The following is a 25,360-nucleotide window of genomic DNA, read 5'->3' as shown; positions in this document are numbered from 1 at the left end:
GAGAAGATGTTCAACATCACTAATCATTAGTAAATGCAAATCAAAATACAAGAGACTCTACCTCAGGCCCATTAGGATGGCTACTATAAAACAGAAACAAAAACAAAACACCAGAAAACTACCAGTGTTGGTGAGGATGCAGAGAAACTGAAACACTCGTGCACTGTTGGTGGGGATGTAAAGCGGTCCAGCCACTGTGGAGCACAGTATGGCAATTCTTCAAAAATTTTAAATATAGAATTGCCAAATGACCTAGCAATCCCATATATAAGATAATAAAGGTAATTGTGCACTCACATATTATTCCCAACTGCCAAAAGGTAGAAGTAACCCAAGTATCCATTGAAGGATGAATGGATAAACAAAATCCGTGTATACGTACAATGCAATATTACTCACCCCCCCGAAAAAGGAAAGTCTGACATACGCTACAACATGGATGAAACTGGAAGACATTATGCTAAATAAAAGAAGCCAGTCACACACATACACAAAAGACAAACACTTTATGAGTCCATTTATTTGAGGTACCAAGAGTAGTCACATTTATAGAGACAGACAGTAGAACAGCGGTTGACAGGGGCTGGGAGAGAGGGAAAGGGGAATTGTTTTTTAAAGAGTATGGAGTCTTGTTTTCACAAGATGAAGAGTTCTGGAAAATGGTTATTCAATGTGCTTGTCCACGATAGAACTGAACTGTACACTGAATTATGTTATGTGAAAACATTAACAAATCTATTTAAAAAATAACTTTTAACAAGATTTCTACCCTCTTTCAAGCAATTTAAATGAAAAGCACCACTCTGAAGAAAACAGTTACATATTTTCCAATGCCCCATCCTCCTCTCTTCTAAACCTCAGTGGTCTCCCAGGCACCAACTAGGTACATGCTGAATAAAAGTCTTATTCAGTCAGGGTGAATATTTAGCACGTGGCCCAGTGGAAGCCCATGAGCAGGAAAAGGTGGGAAATGGGCAGGAGGATTTTGTGCATCTAGAATTCGAAGCAAAGAGGTTTTCTCAGTCCCAGAAAGGACCAATGTGCTGGAGCTCACGTTGACCATTTCAGCGCAGACTTGAGCTCTTGCAGCAGAACTGTGCTGTGACCAGGTCTATTCAGGCATGTGCCCCCCACTGCGACCTTGCTCCTGACTTAACGCCAGCTCATCTAGACTGGACGAGTTGGCTGGCAAATGGCACCTGGGAGCACCACCATCATGCAGCTGGTAAAGAGGTTACCATTCTACTTGTTAGTAGCCCTCAAGAAAATGTTAAGAAAATACAGAACTATCATAATCTCTTCCTCTCGAAGTGATAACCAGCAGATCCTCTCTCTTATCTCTTGGGTGTAAATAGCACACAATTCAACTCCTTTACCAGGGCTTCACAGCTGAACACGAGCAGGCTGGAACAAAACTCCAATCTATCACTTCATACGCAAGGCTGCTGCTGCTGCGGAGCAGACGAGAACACCCCAGCTGAGCTCCCCCTACTTTTCCCTTCATGACGGATATGCAACTCCTTTGCCGACAACTCTCCATGGGAAGGTCTAACTGGATTCTTTATAGTTTGAATTCATAATTAAAATTGGAAAAAAGCTATGGAATTACAGCTCCCAACGGCTATAGTCAAACACGGTAACATGAAAATAACCATAAAAGTAGAGTGCTCAGAGCCAGACACTATAGAAAACCCTTCAACTACATAACCTCCTTCTTCCTTTCAACAAGAGGTGAGCATTGCTTGCCCATTTTACCAATGAGGAAACTGAAGCTTGGGAGGTCAAATGAACTTGCAGATCGCTTAGCAAGTGAGTCCAGCTCTCTGGGATACCAGAGCAGCGCAGGCTGGCTCCTTCACTGCCTTGAATGCCTTCGGGCAAGTTGCTTCTCTGGTTCTCAGTGTCCTCATTTATCTAATGACCATCATCATTCTTACCTTTCAGTGTAACTGTGATGAGTACAGGAGATAATCGATGGAAGTGTCCCTAGAAATGGGCCCATGGACACCGTATAGCTGGGACACCCTTGGCTCTCCTCCCATCTTCCCCACCCTCCACCTGGTCATCTCCCCACTCCAAATCCTGGCACACTCAGATGGACTCAGAGACCCAGAGGACAATTCAGTGTAATCATGAACATGTGTTTTCCTGCCAATAAAGAGATAAGGCTGGGAAGGGGAGGCCAGGAAGAGAAGGCCGAGTCCCTGGTTACCGAAGGGAGCCAGTGGGGCTGGAGGAGACGTGGCCTGGGGAGTGTGGAAGGAGGACAGGGGCAAGGGCGGCTTTTTAGAGAAGTTATGGCTTCCCAGAGGGAAGAGGATTCACATGAGCAGGTAATCCCGAAACCATTTGGGGGAAGTTCTTACACAATCCTAATCTCCCCACAGATCATGAATTAATTACAAAAGGGAATGTGAAAGTGTCATGTACAATGGAGAAGTCTGGTGGACCTCCTTCAAATGAAAACGAAATCAGCAATAATGGGACCAATGAACATGCGGTGCCTCCTGCCAGATGCACCGAGGACACAGCATCACTTAGCACTACTCAGGCCCAGAGGCATAGCCTGAGCCAAGTCTCAAGAAACACCAGAGAAATCCGAATGAAGGACATTCCAAAAACAAGTGACCCGTGTTCTACAAAACGTCGTAAAATATGAAGATGGGCTAAGGGACCGAATGTCCCAGATTAAAGGAGACTAAAGACATGTCAACTAAATGCAAACACATGATCTTAGCGACAAGGACATTCCTGGAACAATTAGGGATATTCGAATGCAGACTCGGCATTAGGTAATAGAATGCATCAATGTTAAGTTTCCTGAATGTGATCACTAAATTGTGTAAGATAACGGCCCTGCTCTTAGGAGACACGTGCTTAAGTGTTTAGGGAAAAGCGTCTGCATGTCTGCAGCTTACTCTCAAGTGATTCAAACAGCAACAATAAAATATGTTTGTGTATACGTAGAAAAAGATAAAGCAAATATATCAAAACTAGAGGCCCGGTGCACGAAATTCGTGCACGGAGGGGGGTTGTCCCTCAGCCCAGCCTGTACCCTCTCCAATATAGGACCCCTCAAGGGGATGTCCGACTGCCCGTTTAGGCCCGATCCCGGTGGGCAGTCGGATCCCTAAACAGGCAGTTGGACATCCCTCTCAGAATCCAGGACTGCTGGCTCCCAACTGCTTTCCTGCCTGCCTTCCTGATTGCCCCTAACTGCTTCTGCCTGCCAGCCTGATTACCCCCTAACCACTCTGCTGCCAGCCTGTTTGCCCCCAACTTCCTTCCTCTGCCGGCCTGGTCACCCCTAACTGCCCTCTCCTGCAGGGTTGATCACCTCCAACTGCCCTCCCTTGTAGGCTTGCTGGCCATCTTGTGGTGGCCATCCTGTGTCCACATGGGGGCAGGATCTTTGACCACATGGGGGCAGCTACATTGTGTGTTGCAGTGATGATCAATCTGCATAGTACTCTTTTATTAGATAGGATAGAGGCCTGGTACAGGGGTGGGGGCCAGCTGGTTTGCCCTGAAGGGTGTCCCTGATCAGGGTGGGGTACCCTTGGGGCATGGGGCGGCCTGAGCGAGAGGCCTGTGGTGGTTTGCAGGCCGGCCATGCCCCCTGGCAACGCAAGCGGAGGCCCTGGTATCTGGAATTTATTTTCCTTCTACAATTGAAACTTTGTAGCCTGGAGCGGAGCCAAGCCTGGGGCTCCCTCCGAGGCCCGAAGCCATTTGTGTTGGGGTTATAATTGAAACTTTGTTGCCTTAAGCTGGTGGGCCTGGCCAGGGTGTGTGGAAAGCTTTGCTTCCCCTGTTGCTGGCGGCAACCCTGGCCTGCTCTCTCAAGCTCCATTCTGCCGCCATTTGTTTGAATTTGTTTACCTTCTATAATTGAAACTTTGTAGCTTGAGTGGAGGCTTAGGCCTGCAAAGGCTGGCAGAAAGCTTGGCTTCCTCTGTTACCTAGGAAACCTTGCTCTCTGTGGCTGTAGCCATCTTGGTTTGGGTTAATTTGCATACTCGCTCTGATTGGATGGTGGGCGTGGCTTGTGGGTGTGTCGGAGGTATGGTCAATTTGCATATTTGTCTATTATTAGACAAAATATTAACCAGTAAATCTAGGTGAAGAGTATACAATGTTTATTATACTATTCCTGTCCTAATGAAGCATTCATCATATAAAAACTGCTGTTTGAAATTTTAACCCTGCTATTTGGCTTCTGTAAATGCTTGCTTAAATAATAAGGAAAATAAGACTACTCCCATTTCAGAGAGGCCATTTCAGAGAGGTTAAACCTTTCCCAGATGAAGTTATCAGTGCTGGCACCAGGCCAAGCCTTTGGTTGATGTCTCAAAGCCCCAGCATATAGGGCTCTTTAAGAACTTGCAAAGGGGGCCGAAAACACCCCATATTTGGGAGACAAAGAAGATAAAAATATATAAATAGGGAAAGTTCCTCTATGTTGGGGCCCAGAATTTGAGAGACATTTTCCTCTGGGCCCGTGAATAATAATAATAATAATAATAAATGTAACTCCATCTCTCTAAGCGTTGCTTGGTTCTTCTCCGGTTTTCTGTAACACTAATGTTGTGGATTTGAAAAACAATACATTAAGAAATATATTAGAGGAAAAAGATAAGGTGGCATTAAAAAAAAAAAAAAAGAGCAGATAACAGCTTGATGGTTCTTCAAACAATTAAATGTAGAATTACCATATGACCCAGCAATTTCATTCCTTCATACCTAAGAGAAATGAAAATATTTGCCCACACAATAATTTGTACATGAATGTTCATAACATCATTCTTCATAAGAGCCAAAAGGTGGAAACAACCCAAATGCCCATCAACAGATAAATAGATAAACAAACTGTGATAAATGCATACAATGGAATATTATTCAGCCTTAAGTCAGAATGAAATTCTGAGGCGTGGTACAAGGATGAACCTTGAGGATGAACCTTAATAGTAAGTGAAATAAGCCAGTCACAAAGGGATAAATACAATACAATTCTACTTATATGAGGTACTCAGCATAGTCAAATTCACAGAGACAGAAAGTGAAATGGTGGTTGCCAGTGGCGGGGGGGGGGGGGGGGGTGAGGTTGAGGGGGGAGGGGGAAGTGGGGAATGGATACAGTCTTTGCTTTGGGTGATGAAAACATTTTGGAACTGGATGGAAGTGGTGGTTTGCACAACAACGTGAATGTAGTAAACATCACTGAACTGTTCACTTTAAAATGATTGATTTTATGTTACTTGAATTTTATCTCAATGACAAAGAACAGAGTAAGTTCCCCTGCACACTCAGAGGTGGAGAATTGGTGCCAGTTGGCAGTAGCTCACTCAGCTTAGAGCGTCGTGCAAAAGTGTGGGGGGTCCACAACAATAATAAATATGAAACCTGCAGTGCCCCCATCCTCCCCCCAAAAAAAGAACAGAGCAGATAGAGAAAGGAGGAGGGGACTCTTAGGACTTCAGCAGCAGCGTGTGAATGAGAAGAGACCACACCTAGAGTGAGCGCTCTCGCCCACGAATCTGATGATTGGAAGGGAGACAGAGTGCCTGGCATGCACTGCCGACTGGCTCTGAAATGTGCCAGCCCAATGCACGCGCGGTGCGTGATTCTAATCACCTGCATTCTGTATGTTCACAAACACGTACAGTGCAGTAAGAATTCATTATATGCTGGGTCAGGCTCTGCCATATGTAAAAGAACTTCGATTAAAGCAGCGCCAACAGGAGAAAGTGGACAAAGCTGGGATGGCAGGGACCAAGAATTGAGAGGAACAACCTCTGCCTCACAGACCCCTGGATGAGGAAGTGAAATGAAACCAGGCTGGGCGAGTCTGGTTCCTGCTCGGCAGGGGCTTGGACAGTTTTCAGAAGCTGCCCGCTCTTTAGAAATCGTGTTTGCTTTCACACACTCAAAGCTGGGACAGGAGGAGTGATGGCACAAGACGTGTATGACTTATCCTTTCCAGAAGTAACTGCCTTTTCAACTAGACCAGGAAAACATGATGCTTTAAAACAGGGAAAGGGGTGGAGAGAGAGGGTATTCTTATCACAAAAGAACCTCACATTCACTATAAAAACTTTAGGAAAGACAAATGGGCAAAGGAATCCCCGGGAAAAAGCCAGCATAAGAAGGCTGCCCTTCACTGTAAGGAATGGTTCATTAATGATGGCACTTTGAGCATCTTGGTGAGAAATGGCAATAAACCTGGGACTTCCTTGCCCAGCCCGCGTGGCTCAGTGGTTGAGCGTCGACTTATGAACCAGGAGGTCACGGTTCGATTCTCGGCCAGGGCACATGCCTGGGTTGTGGGTTTGATCCCCAGTGGGGGGTGTGCAGGAGGCAGCCGACCAATGATTCTCTCTCATAAAAAAAAAAATTGTGGGGCCTCCTGAAGCCCACTAGCAAGGATGGTCCTAAACCAAGTGTACCTTCCCCAGAAGCAAATGTCCTGGAGTTAAAACGTGCTGTGTTCAGAGACTCTGGTGATGAATCATGAAAGAGCAGACAGAATAATCGGGATGAACCCCCACTGCCCTGTTCCTTATAAACACGCAGTCTGAGAGAGAATTGCTAAGTCACACGGAGGAGGAGTCATTTTGCAGGCCAGTTCTTGGTGCCAGGTGGACAGAGGAAAACCAAAGAAGCGATGCTTCTGACACAGGTGAGTGTTTGGCTGAGAAAAATGATGGGAACTGGCTGGAGCCCTTATTGCTCCTGTCGTCACTTGCAGAGTGACTTCTGGCTGCAGAACCGCACACTCACCCATCCAGACTTCCCCGAACTGCCCGGCCCCGAGCTTCTTCACCAACTTGATGGACTCTCGCGGGATCTCCCAGGCGTCTTTATCCCAGGGCTTCTGTGGTTTGGGGCTAATACAAGCCTTCTCCAATCTTCTGCACAAGCCATCTGACTGCTCTAATTTGAAAGAGAACAAAAAAAAAAAATTTAAAAACCGATTATATTTTGTATTTTGCCAATACCTAATGGGGAAGTTTCGAAGATTATTCTTAGGATTTCCAGCTTGCCCTAAAATGCTTATAGGAGCATCTTTTTTAGACTCTCCACTTTTGATATCTTACCTTATAATAGACAAATATGCAAATTGACCGCGCCTTCGCTACGCCCAAGCCACGCCCACCAACCAAGCCACGCCCATCAACCACGCCCACCAGGAAACCATTGCAGGGACGCTGGGGTGCAGCGGAGCCCAAGGCCGGGAAAGCCGGCCGAGGCTTTCCCAGCCTTGGGCGCCAGCAGGGTGCCTGCTCCGATCGCAGGAGCGAGCCGACCTGGGGGGTCGGCTCGCTCCTGAGATCGAGTAGCAGGGACGCTGGGTGCAGCCGAGCCCAAGGCCACTGCCCAGGGCCAAGCCCAGACCCTGAAAGAAGGCAGAAGGCGGTGGCCACAGCCAAGGCCTGGGTCCCCGGTGCCGGCAGAAAACTGGTGCAGGCAGCCAGGTGAATGAAGGTCTATTGCACGAATCTTCGTGCAAACGGGCTACTAGTTCTTAAACGAAAGACAATCTAAACACACCTGATTTTGTTCATTATACTGTTACTCGACTAAAACAATAAAAAAAATAACAAACAGATAAACAAAGGCTAATGGATTGCCACACTTAATACAATGTGATTTCAAATTGCGGAGCCCACGTAAGCTTGTCATGGCAAAAGGGCATGGGCTTGGTTCTGTCACCAGGGGACCCCCAGGCCCAGGACAAGGCCAGAGCACAGCAAGCACTCCGCACACATGCCAGGTGAATAAGCGAGTGGGACAACAGAGAGGGAGGGGAGGTTCCACAAAATCTGGGGTACCGCGCTCTCTCCATCTTTTGGGACCTACGCCTTCAAGCGGGTTGTAGACATAAGCAGTCACAACAGCTGCCCACCACGGCCAACTGCAATCACACAGGGGATGAACCCAAAGGCTGGTCATGGGTTCCGCTTAACAGGGCTGGAGAGTGGCACTGGTGACAAAGGACCAATGACTTGCCACTGCTAAATCTTCTGGTGTTGCTGCTATTTCTGTGTTCTTTTACCAAGAGTATGTGTTCCTTTTACACACACACACACACACACACATCTGCAGGTTGCATTCCTCTTCCAGATAGTTAAAGACATGTTGTAAAAATATGCACTATGGAAAAACAGTATTCATTTTCTTTTCATAATTCTGAAATACTAATTGTCAAACACCAGGGATTAGGTGGGAAGGACTGGAATAGTTATTCCCAAGGATCAAATCTGACTTTGATTGTATATTTAATTGTAGATAAATTCAGAACATGATCCGCAATTTTACCAAGAAAAAGGTAATGCATAAAAACGTTTAATATGAAAAAGTGTTTGACACCACATAGTTACCATGATAAACGTATTTGTCTTGTCTGACCTCCAGTTTTTACTTACTTTGGTAATGCTTAATCATGTCACTGATACAGGGAAAAGTGATTCTTGGAGAGATGTAATAACCCCCATTGTCCAGACTCCTAATTTTGTAGTGCTTAATGACATCACCGTGCAGAGGGTCATAATCTCTGACAGACAAAGAGTAGCTTCCTGGGAGGGAAAAAGTACAAGTAAAGATTATATGCATATTTTATAAATGAGATCTGCATTACACAATACTGTAGTACCCCTTTTGCCACAAAATATAAATTAAGTATGTACAGTATATAATTTGAAAAGTCCTATAAAAAGTCTACTTGAGCCCTAGCCTGTGTGGCTCAGTTGGCTGAGCATCATCCTGTGCACCAAAATGTTGCCAGTTCAATTCCTGGTCAGGGCACATGCCCGGATTTCGGGCTCATTCCCCGCTAGGGGACATGCAGGAGGCAGCTGATCAATGTTTTGCTCTCACAACAATGTTTCTCTCCCTCTTCCTTCCTCTCTCTCTAAAAATCAATAATTTAAAAATCTTTAAATTAGACAGTGATCCCTAGCAAACAGCCAGAATGAATGTAGACCTCTTAAAAAAAAAAAGTTGACTTGATAAATAAAGCTAGAATTTTGTTTGCTCTGGTTTACCAACATGCCATTTTCCTTCTTCATGATGGTTTTTAAAATTATTTTGCTGAATTGAAAAGTTGTTTTGATTTCCTTTCTCTTAAAATTTCAGGAGTTACTCTAAATAATAATGTAAGAGGCCCAGCAAACATAAAGCGTGGTGAGAAATGGCCGTAGTTATGCCAGTTTCCTATGCTACTTTAGCAAACCAGTAGCAAAATAAATAGTTTGAATTTGTTATGTTTGCAAACTATAAAATTTCACTACTGGGACATAAATATTGAGTTCCTAAGTGGTGTTTATAAGAAGCCTTATGCCCTTTCTTACCCTTTAATGTTTCACTTTCTCTGATGAGAAAGGCCCCGGGGCTGTTCCCTGGTGCCAAAAGCTGTCTTTCGGCATCTTTCCTGGTTATATCCTTGAAAAACCACCTGAGAAGACATTGTCACAGTTCATGTTATGCTCCAGGGAAGTAAAGAAAAAAGAATGAACGAGAAATCCAACGCGGCAAACAAAACCCTCAAAGATGACAAGAGGCAAAGACTCACTCTTCCGTTTCCAAGGTGTTGACTTTGGCTACGTAGTTGCTGGGGATGAAGCCTTCTCTCTTTGTGGAAAGGGATTTAGCTTTCCACCACTCTCCGTGCCTGGAATAGAAGCACACATCAGAAAGGGTGTCCAATTACTCAAGAACTACAAGAGCAATGGTCTCCAGGTGATTTGGTGGGTGGGGGAGGGTGGGAAGATTCCTGAAACCTGGGAATCCAGTGGGAAAATTCACTCCTCTTGCTGAAATAAAAATATGTGTAGAGACTGAAGCAAAGGCAAACAGCCTCACAACCAAGGTGTGGGTCACTGTGCTCAGCAATGCACAAACAAGAGTTGGTGAAAATGGTTCCATCCCACAGAAGCAAAATGCTTGTAATTTCCCAATGGATATCCAAGAAATGCTTTAGGCCAGTGGTCGGCAAACTCATTAGTCAACAGAGCCAAATAATCAACAGTACAACGATTGAAATTTCTTTTGAGAGCCACATTTTTTAAACTTAAACTTCTTCTAACGCCACTTCTTCAAAATTGACTCGCCCAGGCCGTGGTATTTTGTGGAAGAGCCACACTCAAGGGGCCAAAGAGCCGCATGTGGCTCGTGAGCCGCAGTTTGCCGACCACGGCTTTAGGCTCCTAACAGAAATGGGAGTCAAGGGGATAATGAGCCATAGTTCCTATGTTAGAGACTCCTTTGTCCAAACATCTAGTTTCCATAGATAGAGGCCCTAGAAAACCATAAAATAATTTCAAGCAGGCAGACCTTGTCACTTGCTCTTGCCCTCAGCATGGAGCTGGGGAGGAGGATGGGGCAATGAAGGAGGGAAAACTGGATGGGTCCCTATGAGCCTTCAAATTCCCACAGGCAGATGGATCCTCATCAGCAAGACACGGAGGGCTACAATGGACACTAATCTATATGCTTACACTGTATTTATCCATATGAACATACACACACGTAATCCCCACATCAGCCATGACAGAGGCCCTGTGAAGCCCATTTTACAAAGGAAGAAACTGAGGTATAGAGTTAAAATAATATGTGAAGATCACATAGCAATAAACAGCAGGGCCAGGATTAGGCTCAAGTTCATGCTCAATCAGTAAGCGATAATAGCTCTCAACCACTTAACACCTTATAGTTAATAAAGGGTTTCTCTCCTCTAACCCTGGTTGGCAGGCCAGGGTGACAATGTATGCAGATTAGAAGGAAAAGCAAGTTAGAATTGAGATACTGGGAGTTCCTTATTCTCAGGACTGTTCTGGACCCTTACCCCTGTGGTCTGACTAGGGTCACAGATCTGTGAGTCAGCATGGATGGGGTTAAGCAAATGATGATGTCCAAGTGTCTTCACAGAAGTGTCACATGCTGATGAGGGCTTTATTGAGTTGACCACTGCTTTAGCATAGTGTCCTTAAAATCAAACCCAGTGGGACCCATAAACCCAGTCTGAATGTGAGTACTATAACTAAACAAAAATGTCATTATAATAACACACATTCTACACATGCCCACACTTCTTAAGGTGGCAGAGATGGATAAGAAAGAAATCAGTGCCTGTCTTTAAGAGAAACTTCTGGCGAATGCTCACAGGCAAACTCCAGAGGACCATTCCTTCGGCCCCACGCCTTCCACTCCCAGCCCTACCGCAGCAAGGAGCCTGGGAGGCCTCAGCCCACAGAGCAGGTCTGGCTCGTGCTGTGCTGCTGGAAGTAGAACGAGGGGCCAGTGTGTAGGACTCCGTGGCCTGGGTCGAGGGGCGGCAGGTGCAGTGTGCCTGGGAATACTTACTCCTCCAAGACTTTCATCTTCTCTCCTTTCCTGAAAGACAAGTCGTCTGGGTGGATGCCATCATAGGGGTACAAGGCTACCACGATGTCTCCTTGCTCCTCTGGATCTAACAAGAGAGAACACAGATGAAGACCTTTAAAAACCCATCAGCAGAAAACGTTTGGACAAATCCTCATCGGGCACAAAGGATGACAGGATGTGCTGATGAGAGGGGGAGCTGGACAGGGGCGTGTGCTTCCTGCCTGGTAGGGCTGAGGGCCTACATGGTCTGCAGTAAATATCTGTACGCACTGCGTGCAATGCTCCTTATCTCAGATCACACAGACCTACTCCTCTGATTCACTCCAACCCTATAGTTAAGAAATGATACACCATAATGCTGTTCATAGCAGCATTATTCACAATAGCTAAAAGGAGGAAACAATCCACTGTCCAGTGACCAATGAATGGATAAACAAACCGCGATCTACACATACAACAGCATGCTATTCAGCCTTACAAAAGGAAGGAAATCCTGATGCCAGTCACAGCAGGAGTGAGCCTGCAGGACATTATGCTAAGTGAAACAAGCCAGTCACAAAAGGACAGATACTCTGGTTCCACTTCTATGAGATTCCTACAGTATCAAACTCACAGAGACAGAGGGTAGAATGGTGGGAGCCAGGGGCTGGGAGGAAGAGCAATAGAGTTCGTGTTTAATGGGTAGGGTTTCAGTTAGAAAAGATGAAGAAGTTCTGGAAATGGATGGGGGTGATGGTTGCACAGCAATGTGAATGCACGTAATGCTACTGTCCTGTACCCTTAAAAATGGTTAAGATGATTGATTTTATGTTATGTGTATTTTCTCACAATAAAAAAAAAAAAAGTAATAACCAGGAAAACGGTTTCAAAGAGTCTCTAACAGCCCTGGCCAATTTGGCTCAGTGGCTAGAGCGTTGGCCTGCGGACTCAAGGGTCCCAGGTTCAATTCCGGTCAAGGGCATGTACCTTGGTTGAGGGCACATCCCCAGTAGGGGGTGTGCAGGAGGCAGCTGAATCGATGTTTCTCTCTCATCGATGTTTCTAACTCTCTATCTCTCTCCCTTCCTCTCTGTAAAAAAACAATAAATAATATATATATATATATATAATATTAAAAAAAAAACAAAACACAAAACAAAGAGTCTCTAACAGTAAAGAAAAGAAACCACCATGTTGCTATGAAAACGTACCTTTAGTCTGAAACCTCTGTCCTGGCAAAAGCTGAGATTCTGGAACCTAGGAGAGAATATTGGTTAGAAAAGAATGTTTATGTTTAGTTTTTCTCATTCACATTCATGTTGTATGTTGTATAGTTTTTCTAACAGTAGCAAATGAGGTTTGAAGTTGCTAATTTATGAAGCTGGAGAGAAGAGTTCAGGAAAAAAGGTCCGCAGAGCTCTGTCCCGCTCTGTACAGCTCTTCCTTCTGAAAACAGGGGTTTGCCTGTGGCGGCAGGAAATGAGCAGGGCTCTGGGCAGGGGCTGCTGGAGGCTTAGCCGATCATCCTTCTCCCTGTTATTTGGTAACAGAACCCTAATATTATTTGGGAGGCAATTTGCCCAGCTCAGTGACGACGCTTCCAAATTCTCTAGCATCCCGCGCAGATGGAGGGAGGCAGTGTGTCTGTAAACAAAATGGTTGTGTGGGCCTTGGGGCCTGATTCCCTTTAGCCTTGCTCTCGGGGTGAAGGCTGGAGTCTCAGCAGCCGGAAACCAGGCACCAGGCACCAGGGACAGCAGAGCAAAGACGGAAGTGGCCTGGGGAAGAGCCATCCAAGCCCAGGACTGCTGATCCCCACGTTTCCCAGGCTTGTTCTAAAAACACTGTGGTGAGGGCTCTGTTACGAGCTGCTGAGAACAAGTCCTGATCGACCCAGGCTTTCTATGGCTGACCCTGATTCCATCATAGGGACAGATGGCATCCCCTGTTATTTTAGTCGGAGACGAACTATCAGGAAGAGCGTGGTGGCACAAAAGGTCACTTCGATTACCTTTAAATCAAATTCCTTTTCTCTCGGTGACCATGAGGAGGACGTATAAGACCTCTTAGGCCCTTTTCAGGAAGGAACTGTCAGAGACCTATACCCGCAAACCATGTGACTTTTCTTTCTGATTAGAGTGATTTAATGAAATGGGACAAAAACAGTTGGTACTGAAATTTAAATTTCTGATGAAAGTTAGCCCATAAAATCTGGGCTATGGTGGTGATGGTGGGGAATTACTACATTTTCTGGTATCAGAAAATCATGGGTCCATATTATCCTTTAACACTTACTTTAAGAAGTTTCATACTGATTTTTTAATCATTTAAATTTGCATAATTAGGATGTATGACCAATTTTAAATGACTTAGAAGAAATAATTAAAAGATGAGAAACCAATTTAATCTTTTGAAAGCAGCAAGCTGATTCTCAAATATCAAAGTGTCCTTAATTTGCAAATGTTTTAATACACTTTTTATAAGACCAGAACACATATATGCAACTCATCTACTATCCCTCATTTCCTTTAAAATGTCTTTTCCTGAGAGTGTTGTTGAGTTGCCTCACCCTCTCCTCAGCGCTCCTCTGTAATCAATCCAGGGAGAGCATTTTGGGCACATCTGCCAGAGCTGACTTATCTGTGGCCATGGAATTAGGCCAAACTAACCGACTCATAAAACAGGACATCTGCGACCACAGAAGTCACAAACTAAAATAGGGAATTGAAAGATGTCAAACATGTTTACTACTTCTGCTTTGTACCTTAAGTTTTAACCTCCTTTACTTTTAATAAGATGAAAAATGGTAAGTTTGTACTATTTTCCTTTGTTTTTCTGAATAAAAAAAAATTATTCGTTCATCATTAATGAAAAAACACACACCACAAACTTAGGTTTGAAAGTATGTAAAAATCTGGTATATGTGATACCAGGAAAAAGCCAGACTCTTGTTATGAGATCTTCAAAGCCTATAATAATGACTATTTGTGACTTTAATTCCTTATATCATTTTATTTTCTACTAATCATATTTATATAATATATAGTTCTATATCTACACCTATTAATGCAATGTTTTTAAATACAGGGGTGGGCAAAAGGAGGTTTACAGTTGTTTATATGGAAAAAAGATATAAGAATAAATAATAACACAAGAGTATGTGTTTTGGGTACTCACAACTGTAAACCTATCTGTAGGATATATGTTATTTATAACTAAATCATTAAAGCTGTTAATAATCTTATACATTTTGAGTTTCCATGTAAAATGACATATTACTATATCTATCCAGAAATACATTCACTCTTTGTCTTCACTTCTTTATAAGAAGATCAATAGTGACTTATCAATTTCAACAATGACAGGCGACTTTGACATACGTCATACCTGTAGGATAATGGGGAACAGAGGGGGAGAGGGCTGACTGAAGGTCTTGATAACAATAATACACTTCTAGAATGCCAGGGCATTTCTCAGACAAGAGAAACTATAAGAATAAGGTATTTGGGTTAACATGGAATAAGCTGCTTCCAGGTTAAATGCTGAGGAATTCCATAAATACCATGAGATTTGTTATGTATATTAGCCTATATAATAAAAGGCTAATATGCAAATCGACCAAACAGCAGAACAACTGGTTGCTATGATGCACACTGACTACCAGGGGGCAGGTGCTCAACGCAGGAGCTGCTGAGCTGCAGTGACTTGGCAGCAGCGGTTCTTAGTGACGCACCCTGAAACCAGAGAGGGGGGAGCCTGATTCCTCGTGGGGCCGTGCAATTCCACCTTAGGCCGTGGGTTGTGTTGTTGCTGGGGCACTGTCGGCCCCGAATCTGGTTTACTGCACAGATTGTAGGACAGCAACTTTGCAGAGTGCCTCTCGCACTCCGGGGCCTCTCAGGGAATGTCAGAGAGCTGGTTTAGGCCCGATCCCCGCAGGCCAGGCCGAGGGACCCTACCTGCTGGAGGGACCCCCTCACTCCAAAGACATGGGGGGATGGGTACTGTGGGAGATTGACTCCAGGGCGTGTCTGGCCCTGCCCCATCAGCCACCTTCTAATTAATTTCCTTTCAATGTGCATGAATCCGTGCACCGGGTCACTAGTCATACATAAAGAGAGAGAATCGCCCTGGCCAGGTGGCTCAGTTGGTTGGAGCGTCTTCCCCTACACCAAAAAGTTGCGGGTTTGATTCCTGGTCAGGGCACATACCTAGGTTGCGGGTCTGATACCAGGTTGGGGCACGTATGGGAGGCAACTGATGGATGTTTCTCACATCGATGTTTCTCTCTCTCTCTAAAAATCAATAAAAACATATCCTCAGTGAAGATTAGATAATAAAAAAAGAGAGAACTGATGGCAAGGATATAACATCTGAGATAAAGTGCATTTAAGGTTGTAATTATCCAAAGCTTTGTTCTTCTTTTCCATAAAATGTGACATTAGTTCTTCCTTTGCCAAACATTCCCAAATTCATCAAATAGCACGCCACTCATATAACCTTTCTGGTACAGATCATCCAAGGTTAGTGGGCAGAATTAGCTGTGTGTGTGTTTTTAAAATCTTTTAATTATAGTAAGCCATAGCAGCTTCAGTATCTGTACTATCACCTATTAGTTGAAGAATGACAAGATGGGGTAAAGGAGATATTAGAACCTTTATTAGCTTCTGACTTGAATGCAGCACATCCTTCTGCTTCCAGACCATTGCACTAATCTCACTACCTGTCCTAAGTCACACAAGTTCAGATAGACACGTGTATATATAAAAAATGGGTATTCACACCAGTGATACGAATGATGATTTTCTCTACAGAGAAGGTGACCAAGGGCCGCTTTATTGTACAATAAAGTGACCGGTTTTCTCTCAAATGTTTACAGGCTCTTTACAGGATTAAGTTACAAAGCATATCAAGAATTGAGGCCTAAGTTACTGATGTGATTTTTTTTGCACGCACATGTTACAGATTTGGTGTTTAAATTACGCAGTCATGCTTTGATCCTGCTGTGGGAATTCTCTCCTGAGACTATCTACTTACTGGCCTTTGCTGTTTATTGGACGTTGGGTCTCTCACATAAATAGTTCGGTCAGTATTACGTACTGGTTGCGTCTTCAAATCTACTCCATCGTCATTCAGATGGCCTTTGCTTTTTGATTTTATACATCCCATATTTCCTGTGGGAATAGAAAAGCAATGACATTATTTTACCATCCTAGAACTGGCATCAAGCCACCAAAATCTCTCCATTAATGAAGAATAAAAACAATACACATTTCTTCCTTGCCATAGAGAGTTTAACAAACTCAGATGTGGAGATTGTTCTGCTTGTATATTCATTTGTTCAACAACTATTTATAGTGCATCAATGTCATGTCAGCAAGACATGGTTTCTGCTCTAAAGACGCTCAGATTCTGTGGCAAACATGTGTGAATTGAATTTACAGTACAGTGGTGAGTCAATAATAGAGGATGCACGAGATCTAGGGAAGGACATCTAACTCATGCAAGAGGAAAAGGCGGTGGTCAGGGGAAGCATCCTGCAGGAAATGCTCTGTGAGTCAAAACGGAAGTGATGTCAGCCAGGTGGCAGAGTCAGCAAAGGGATTCCAGGAAGAAGGAACTCCACATGCAAAGTACTGACCCTAAGATAACACGGCCCCCTCACGGGGAACTAGCTCAATCTCAGTCCTGTAGGAGCCAGTTCATTCTGAGGGGTCAGGGCACTATTTCTATAATGTGAACCCCCCACACCAAGGGGGCGGTCGGGAAGGCCAGGAGTTGGGCTGCAGAGGAGAGGGAGGCACACCTTAGGTGCAATGTTGAGGAGCTGGTTTGCCTCCCCACCCGTCCACCCCCAGGATGAATGACACAACATGCAAGGTGAGGGAGGGGCTCGAGGCTTCGAAGGCAAGCATGACTAAGAACTAGAATGCATAGACTCTGGCCCCAAATGAATGTGGCTTGGGAAAATGGTGGGGGGGGGGGCCTTCACCAAGACGGGAAACAAAGAGGAGACACAGGCATAGGAGAAAAGACGCTTTGTAGGAACATCCAAATGATCAAACCCAGTAGGCTTCCCAGTAAGATGTGTGACTGTGGAAACCAGGAGAGATGGCAGAGCGACAGTCACAAAGGAGGGCATCAGCAAGCCATGACCGTGCATACGACTCCGGAGGAAGACCTGTGGCCAGAGGGGGTTTGTGCTTGACCAGTGCAGAGCGACCTAACCCTGCTTCTAAACGCTAAAGTCTTTTATTCGTTTATTCAACTGCCACTCGGATATGTAGAGCACCCCCCATCGAGTACTCTGGGGACTTAAAGATGTTTTTAAAAACTGAAATCAGCTATGAATCTTGCCTTACAGTATAGCCTCCTGGTCAAATCTGTTATGAGCTTCATCTGAACAGCCTATGTTCACCAGCATCCCCTGGACCCCCCAGAGCAGATTCCCTGGACACTTTCCAGGAAGTTCTCCGGGGGCTCAGTGGGGGCCGGGCTCTCCCATGTGACCTGTGTCATTCTGAAGGCCGGCCATTTCGGGATCACTGCCAAGAATGTCAGAGGAGGGAGAGATGATTTAGAGTTTAGGGAAGGCGGAGTGGCACAAATAGGGAATACCTCCCGGGGGAGGGACTGTTCTAAGCAATCTCGAGAGCCCCTCTCTAAACCGCCACCCCCTGGCACTGGGGCCGCAGCTCACGGGTGCGTTTTGTGCTGCAGGCGTCCAGGTGGCCCTTGGGCTTGTTTATCGTTTCATCCTGAGGTGGAGCCTCCACAGAACAGCCACGCCTCTTTCTGAAACTACTGAGCTGTAGTTCCCAAAATAAAGGGGAAGCAAGTACTTCTTTAACTCAAAACAGCACGTATTTTTCATTTGCTGAAGTTTCTGAAATGAACATGGGTTTTAAAGTTGATTTGGAAGTAAGCGAGACGAGTTTTAGAGTTGATGGGTAAAAACAGGCGAGTTCTTTTTTTACTAGTCCCAACCCCCCCGCCCCCCCAAAAAAAAGCAGTGTTTAAAATGAGCTGTAAAACGGGGCTGTATAAATGAGGGGATATGGTGCATTATGGAAGAGGCCTCCCAGCGCAGGCCTCTAGGCACACAGTGAGCTCAGAGAAGGGGGGGCAGGGGGGAGTCCTGGCGGGTAGGTTGGGCAAGCGGACACAGGAACCTCACCACGCCTGGACTGCCCCTCCACTTCCCCCACAAGCGCCTCATCTCCCTCGCCCTCCTCCCTCCCCTTCCCTTGTCCTCTCCTGTTTCGAGTTCTCTATAAGGATGACAGACAGATCTTCACCAACCACCTGATTGAAAAGATCACCCCTCTGCCCACACCTCATAAATTACACCGTTATCTTTCTTATTACAACCTACATGCCATTACATAGTGGCTTATTTCTGGTCAGCTCCCAGCCCCTAGAACAGGGCCTGCTCAGAGCTGGGGCTCTGAGAACATGGAAAGAATGGATCGAGCCGCTCTGGGTGCTGCCCTTGGGGCTTCCTACATGCCCCCCTGGGCCCCTCTTGCTAAAGGTGGGTAAGGGAAAGGGAAAGGACCCTTCCCAGCCAGTTGTTATTTTAAAAGAGACAGAGAGACAGAGACCTCTAGAACTAACTTCTAGTTTATAGGAAACACAGAGGTTAGAGGAACAAAGTGAAAAATCCTCAACGTGTGCTAAAGACTACTGGCCTGGATACTTCAAAACATACAGGCGAAGGGATGGGGTGGAGCTAGTCCATATTAAGAGAGACTAAAGAGACAAAATGTGTGAACCTGGAATGAATCTGGGGGAGGAGGGGTACACATGCTGGGATAACTGGGGAAATTTGAAAACGTTTGCACATGCTATTAGGGGACTGTGTGTTTTATAGGTGTGGTCATGGCATTGTGGGCATGCTGGGAGCGTCCACATCTCAGGCGATGCATGCCAGGTGTGTGGGCATGAAGGCTCAGGGGGTCTGCAACTTTCAACACTTCAGTCAAAATGAAAAAAAAAAAAAAAGCAGAGGGGGCATGGAGGGAAAAGAGGGGACAAATGTGGTGAAATAATAAAGAATTTGCGAATTTAAGTGAGGATATTCTTTCATTGTTTTCTGTAGATTTGAAGTTTTCAAAATAAAAGGTTGGAGGGGTGAAATAAGGGGATATTATAAACAATTCCATGCAAAAAACTTTTTCAAAGTGTTAAGACACCCCTGTAGCGTGTGTGTGTGTGTGTGTGTGTGTGTGTGTGTGTGTGTGAAGGCAGGAGATGAGGTCAGAAAAGTGCTGTGCGGGGTTTTACTTTTATGTCATGTCATGTAGTGTGGACTTTATGTATAGCCGTGGAGAGGTTTTTAACTGGGGAAAGGACATGAGGACATCTGTACTTCAGGGAGAGGACTCTGTGGGAAGGAGGTGGAAGGGCTGGAGTGGGGACTCCAGGACAAAGGCTTCTGGGGGAGGGGGGGTGGTGTCCAGACAAAGAGCTGACGAAGATCCCCAGGGCAGTGGCCCTGGAAAGGAAGATGAAGAATGAAAATAAAAAGCAGTGGGTGGAAGAGCGGTGGTGATAGTCCACGGACTATCATTTCCTTATCCTTAGTTCTTGTTTTTCCTCCCCCATCACCAGGCACACCTGAGAACCAGAGGCATGTGTTGTAGATGAAAACAACTACAACACCTCTCCACAGGCAGTGCTGCTGTTGCTCAGGCTGAGAGGCCTCTGCTGACCGCCTCCAGGTCTTGCAGCTCCTTATGCTGTGGGGAAGGTGCCAGAAAAGTGCGGAACACAATGCAGCCCCAAAAGAAACTGAGAAATGGGTTTCATGTTTGCACGTGATATGAGCTACACTTCACAACGATTCACTCCTTAGTGCTTTTTAATTAAACATTTATAATTTTCTGAGCATCTCATTTAATCCTCAAAGAAATCATGTGAACCAAGAATCATTAACTGCACTTTACAGAGGAGTAAACTGAGGAATAAAGAGATGGAAAGACTGGCCCAAAGTCACAGCAGCGCACTAGTGAGGATGGCTCTCACACACGGCTTTAACTAAAAGTCAAAGCCTAAGGTCTCTTCTCTCTTTCTTCCTTCTTATATGATGGCTCTTTAGAAGCTGGTGATTTATCTACTTACTAATGACAGTAAATAAAGAGATTGTAGTTATAGCCTGCTTCTTTCTTAAAAGGATTTGAAATGCTTTTGCAAAAAAAAAAAAAGACAGTGATAAATTAATAAAATGAAAACAGAAAACCCAAGCCAAGGAAGAGAGTAGACTGCAAATGTGGTAGCAAAGTGGGTACCAGATAGGCTGTGGCAAGTTCCTAACAGGAAGGGTCAGAGGGCAGCGTGAGTCACGGGCACCTCATTGCGGGGGCGGGGGTGGGGGTGGGGGTGGGGGGCGCAGACGGGAAAGTGAGGCCCAGCAGAAGAATTGTAAGGTTTCTTTTCTTTTTTTTTTTCTTTTTTAAAATATATTTTTATTGATTTCAGAAGAGAAGGGAGAGGGCCAGAGAGATAGAAACATCAACGATGAGAGAGAACCACTGATCGGCTGCCTCCTGCACACCCCCTAGATTGCACACCCCCTATGGGGGATTGGGCCCACAACCCGGGTATGTGCCCTTGACCGGAATTGAACCCGTACCTCTTCAGTCTGCAGGCCGAGACTCTATCCACTGAGCCAAGCCGACTAGGGCACATTGTAAGGTTTCTTATAGACTCCACATAAAGTGCTGTGGGTAATGCAGTTGGCAATGCCTTCATGTTTCTAACAGTACATAAAGGGACATTATATGTGGAAACTTGGGGTTAATAATGATAATAGTTAAATAAAAATCTAGGTATGTGCCCTGACCAGGAAAAGAACCTGCAACCTTTTGGTGTATGGGACGACACCCAACCAACAGAGCCACCTGGCCAGGGCCATGTTTTGTTTTTATTATGACTTAGGCATTTTCTGTCTTTATTCCAGCAGCTGCCAAAAAGAAACAAAAACAAAAAAAACAAAAACAAAAAAAACACTTCACCACAACTTCCCAAACTGAATACTTTAATTTGCGTTGAGTTTTCCCAGCAACAAATGAATTTTTCATCCAAAGGCAATTCATTGGGGGGCGGGGAGGAGGGTTTCCTGAAGTCTTCCTCCTGTTACTGGCCTTCTCTGGCCTGATCTTGCAATACAAGTGGTCACTCTGGAGTAACCAGAAAAGTCTATGGGGGAAGGAGACCAAGGGGGTGAGGGGAGAAAAGGGAGGAGCAGGCAATTGTCTGCTTTGTGCTCGGCACGGATGAGGAAAGCAAAGCCCAGAGATAAACCCGTGCAGGTCATGCAAGGTCTTAGGTGAACTTGGTCTACCAGCTTCAAAGCTGCCCAAGGCCTTGCAGCCTCTCTGTGGAGTGAGCTTCATTCCCAAAGGAGTTTTTTGAATTAGGGAGCTTAGAAAGACAAGACAAAGAGTAAGGAAGCCCCAAGGACAGACAGGTCGATGGCAATAATCCCAAACAAGTGATCTGAGCTTCAAAAGTAGGTTGAGTTTGGTTCAAGGATCACTCCTAGGAATTTATCCCTAAAATAACGTCTGCCAGTTTTCATACTTGCATTCCAGGACCAGCTGTTAGCTCCAGAGATTTACTTTGCCCACCCGAACAGAAACCCCCTGATTGTGTTCCTTCTTACTTTCAAGAATGAAACTTTAAAGACAGGTTTAGAGAAGCAAAGTCTATGAGAGAGCTACAATGTTTTCCCCAAACTTCTTATCACAGAAGAGGGGGGTCAGAAAAGCCTCCCTGGTATCCTCAGAAGGGTGGAAGAGAAGAGAGTGCCCAAACTCAACTCCACAAACAACTCCATCAATCCTGAGCTTAAGTAGTTATATTTTCTTTTGTCAATTTTCCTAAATTCATTTGAAAAAGAATTGAAAAAGATGTATAACCACACTCTATTTAGGCAACTATGATTTTTCTCCTCACTTACTATGGTAATCATTTTCAAAAATTCTTGATATTTTCCCTCTATAAAGCCCTCAGAAAGCCATTGTTGATGCAGTTGGTAAGCTGGTAACCCAAGTCTGTCTTGGCTCCAGACCCTAGCTTTCTCATTTGACCATCCTCTAACATAAAGTCCTCCCTAAGGGAGAGAGAGAAACATCAATGTGAGAGTGAAACATCAATTGGCTGTCTCCTACATGCTCTCTACCAGGGATTGAGCCCAAAACCTGGATATGTGACCTGACCGGCAACCTTTTGGAACATGGGACAATGCCCAACCAACTGAGCTATACCCGCTAGGGTCAGGGTTGAAGAGTTTTTAGAAATTAGTTTAAAATCCCATCAATGATTCTTTCTCATCATTAATGTTTCTGTCTCTCTCTCCCTTTCCCTCTGAAATCAATGAAAATATATTTTTAAAATAATGCATAGTTTTTAAAAAAATAGAAATAATATTAAAGAAATAAGCCTTCTGGTAAATTGGAAATTTTGATAAATTTATCAAATTGGCCTTCAGGAAACTGGCTTTTAGAAAATTGATCTAAGTAAAATAAGCCAGTCAGAGAAGACAAGTACCATATGATTTCACTCATATGTGAAATCTAATGAAGAAACTGAACTAATAAGGAAAACAGAGACAGTCAGAGAGAGCAGGCTGAAAGCTGTTAAGGTGGGAATGGGGGTTGCTGGTGGGGTGTGGGGTGGAGGGATTGATAAAAAAAAAAAGAGAGAGAAAAAAAACCTCACGGACAGAGACAACTGTGTGGTGATTGCTGGGGGCAGGAGGGTGGGGAAAAGTGGAGAGGTGTATAAGGGGATAAATGGTGATGGAAGGAGACTTGTCTTGGGGTGATGAACATACAATACAGTGTACAGATGATGTGTTATGAAATTGTGCACCTGAACCTGAATAATTTTGTTAACCAGTGTCACCCCAATAAATTCAATAAAAAATATAACATTTTACCGTAAAAAAAAAAAGAAAAATTGATCTATAACATGATACCTCAACACAAAAGAACACTATATAGTCATTAAAATATGTATATATATTTATTAACATAAAATATATTTAGAATATATTCAAGTGAAATAAAAGTTTAAAAATGGTACATATGGTAGCATTTTTGTGAGGAAAAAATATATAAATGTATAGAAAAAAGTATAAGAAGAAATATCCTCAAATACAATGTTCATCTAAAGGTGATGGTATTGCAGGTATTTCTGATTTTGCCTTTCCAAATTTTAAAATTTTCCTACTATATATTTATATATCAAAGTTGAAGGACATCAGGTAATACGTTTAGTTATTCTTACTCTAAAATTTTAAAAGACATTTTCCATTTTGTATATATGTATACATTACATATGTACAATTGCCATACAATATATTTTTATTATACACATATATAACATGTAGTATATAAACACATGTATTTGTTCATGTATATACATAAACTTGTGCAAAAATTCAAATCATGTTTGAAAATTTTAAAACAAAATAAGAGAATCTGAATGTACGACCTAAGGTCCTTCAAACTCTGGTACTCTGTGGGAGTGAAGAACTTGGAGAAGATGCAGGTGGAGCCATAGTCCTTGCTAAGAATTTAAAAGGAAATGAAATGGAAGTTGACAAGTCATGGAGATTTTTCCCAGACGTAAGGAAAAATGCTGGGTGCTCAAGAGATGCAGTGTGCTCTGGAGGGACGGCAAGGGCTCTGCCTGGTGTCTCAGGAGGTGGCAACCACTGAAGCCATGAGAGGCAGGGCTAATTGATACTTACCAGCCCCCTTCTCTGTGAGTCCTAGCAGAGTTAGAAGGTCTAAGGGGAGGCAGTTCGAGGTAGAAGAAACAGGCTGTGCAAAGGGCCCATGACTGGAATGAGGCGAGGGGCAGAAAAGGGGCTGGGAATGGCTGGAGTGAAGTGAGAAAGGGCCTGAGTAGCAGGAGAGAAGGCCGGGGCCCTGAGCTTATGACAAGTGCGTAACTGACAGCAAATACAGCGAAGATATGGGTGCTATTCCCCTGGCTCAGGGTGCAGTAAGGAGCCTCTCCCACATGGCCGAACCCATTTGCATAACTCTTAGTTGAGCAATTTCACACAGAGGAAGAAAACGGGGGATTGCTAAAACAGTGGGGGTTTTTTGGTTTTGTTTCTCTTAACAATAAAAGGGAACACTATGAAAACAAGATGAGCTCATGGAAACTTATGCGTCACGGGGCAATGTGTCGTTGAAAGGACCAGAGAGGACATTAGTAGTGGAGTCTAATAACTTACAAACAACCAACCAAGAAGTGTGTTAAACCCCAACATTTTTCTAGCCTCCTATTTTTATGATCAATGATCACAGCCACCTATACTGAAAAATGTATATAATTATGGATTGATATCCCACTTTCTGCGTTGTCAGCTTTTCATGAATTCCCAGAACATCAGAGAAACTAGTATGAAACCAGGAAAAAGTGAAACTAAGCCCAAGGCAGCCAAAAGAAGCCCACTGTTATATCAGTTTCTGCACAATGGTTGGAGGTGGACTGCAAGTCTACAGAAGTCCAGGTTATCTAGAGGCTAAGCAAAGAGGAAAACATGCCCGTGGATATAAATATATCTGCTTCTCTACAACAGTGGTCCTCAACCTTAACACTATTGACACTTTGAGCCAAAACGTTATTGGTGTGCGGGGCTGTCCTAGGCATTGTGGGGTAGTTGGCAGCATCCTTGGCCTCTACCCACTAGATGCAGTAACAACACCCCCCTCCTCCTCCTTATCTCCAGTTGTGACAACCAAAAATGTTTCCAGATATTGTGACATGTCCCCTGATGAAAGTGGCAGGGCAGGGCACCGGATGTTTTAATTACTGGTAATGACTTTAAGCAATGATTATTTTCTCTAACAGATTGGGTCCAAACAACTGCTTTGTTAGTCATCAGTGAAAGACAGGTTTAATCATCCATTATACAACTGAAGGGGTATATGTAGAAATCTTGTTCAACAGATGTATGCCACTCTGCCAGTCCACA

General features: G+C 44.3%; 1 protein-coding gene across 2 annotated transcripts in view; it reads right to left on the bottom strand.

Annotated features, from left to right (window-relative positions):
- Positions 1-25,360, bottom strand: part of LYN (LYN proto-oncogene, Src family tyrosine kinase) — a 103,409-nt gene that overhangs the window by 37,491 nt on the left and 40,558 nt on the right. Inside the window, exons 2-8 of one of the 2 annotated variants that reach the window (XM_008143330.3) lie at positions 16,399-16,535; positions 12,573-12,618; positions 11,362-11,467; positions 9,572-9,670; positions 9,351-9,454; positions 8,427-8,576; positions 6,781-6,933 (exon numbers count right to left, since the gene is read on the bottom strand). In XM_008143330.3, the coding sequence (XP_008141552.1) occupies positions 6,781-6,933; positions 8,427-8,576; positions 9,351-9,454; positions 9,572-9,670; positions 11,362-11,467; positions 12,573-12,618; positions 16,399-16,530 (790 nt within the window). In that variant the 5' untranslated portion in view covers positions 16,531-16,535. The remainder of the gene's footprint in view (positions 1-6,780; positions 6,934-8,426; positions 8,577-9,350; positions 9,455-9,571; positions 9,671-11,361; positions 11,468-12,572; positions 12,619-16,398; positions 16,536-25,360) is intronic. The other variant, XM_008143332.3, reaches the window with a different exon arrangement.

This window comes from Eptesicus fuscus, chromosome 19 (genome assembly GCF_027574615.1).
Source record: "Eptesicus fuscus isolate TK198812 chromosome 19, DD_ASM_mEF_20220401, whole genome shotgun sequence".
In the NCBI taxonomy this organism is placed as follows: Eukaryota; Metazoa; Chordata; class Mammalia; order Chiroptera; family Vespertilionidae; genus Eptesicus; species Eptesicus fuscus.
The sequence above is the reverse complement of the archived record's forward strand: the minus strand, read 5'-3'. Positions and strand labels throughout refer to the sequence as shown.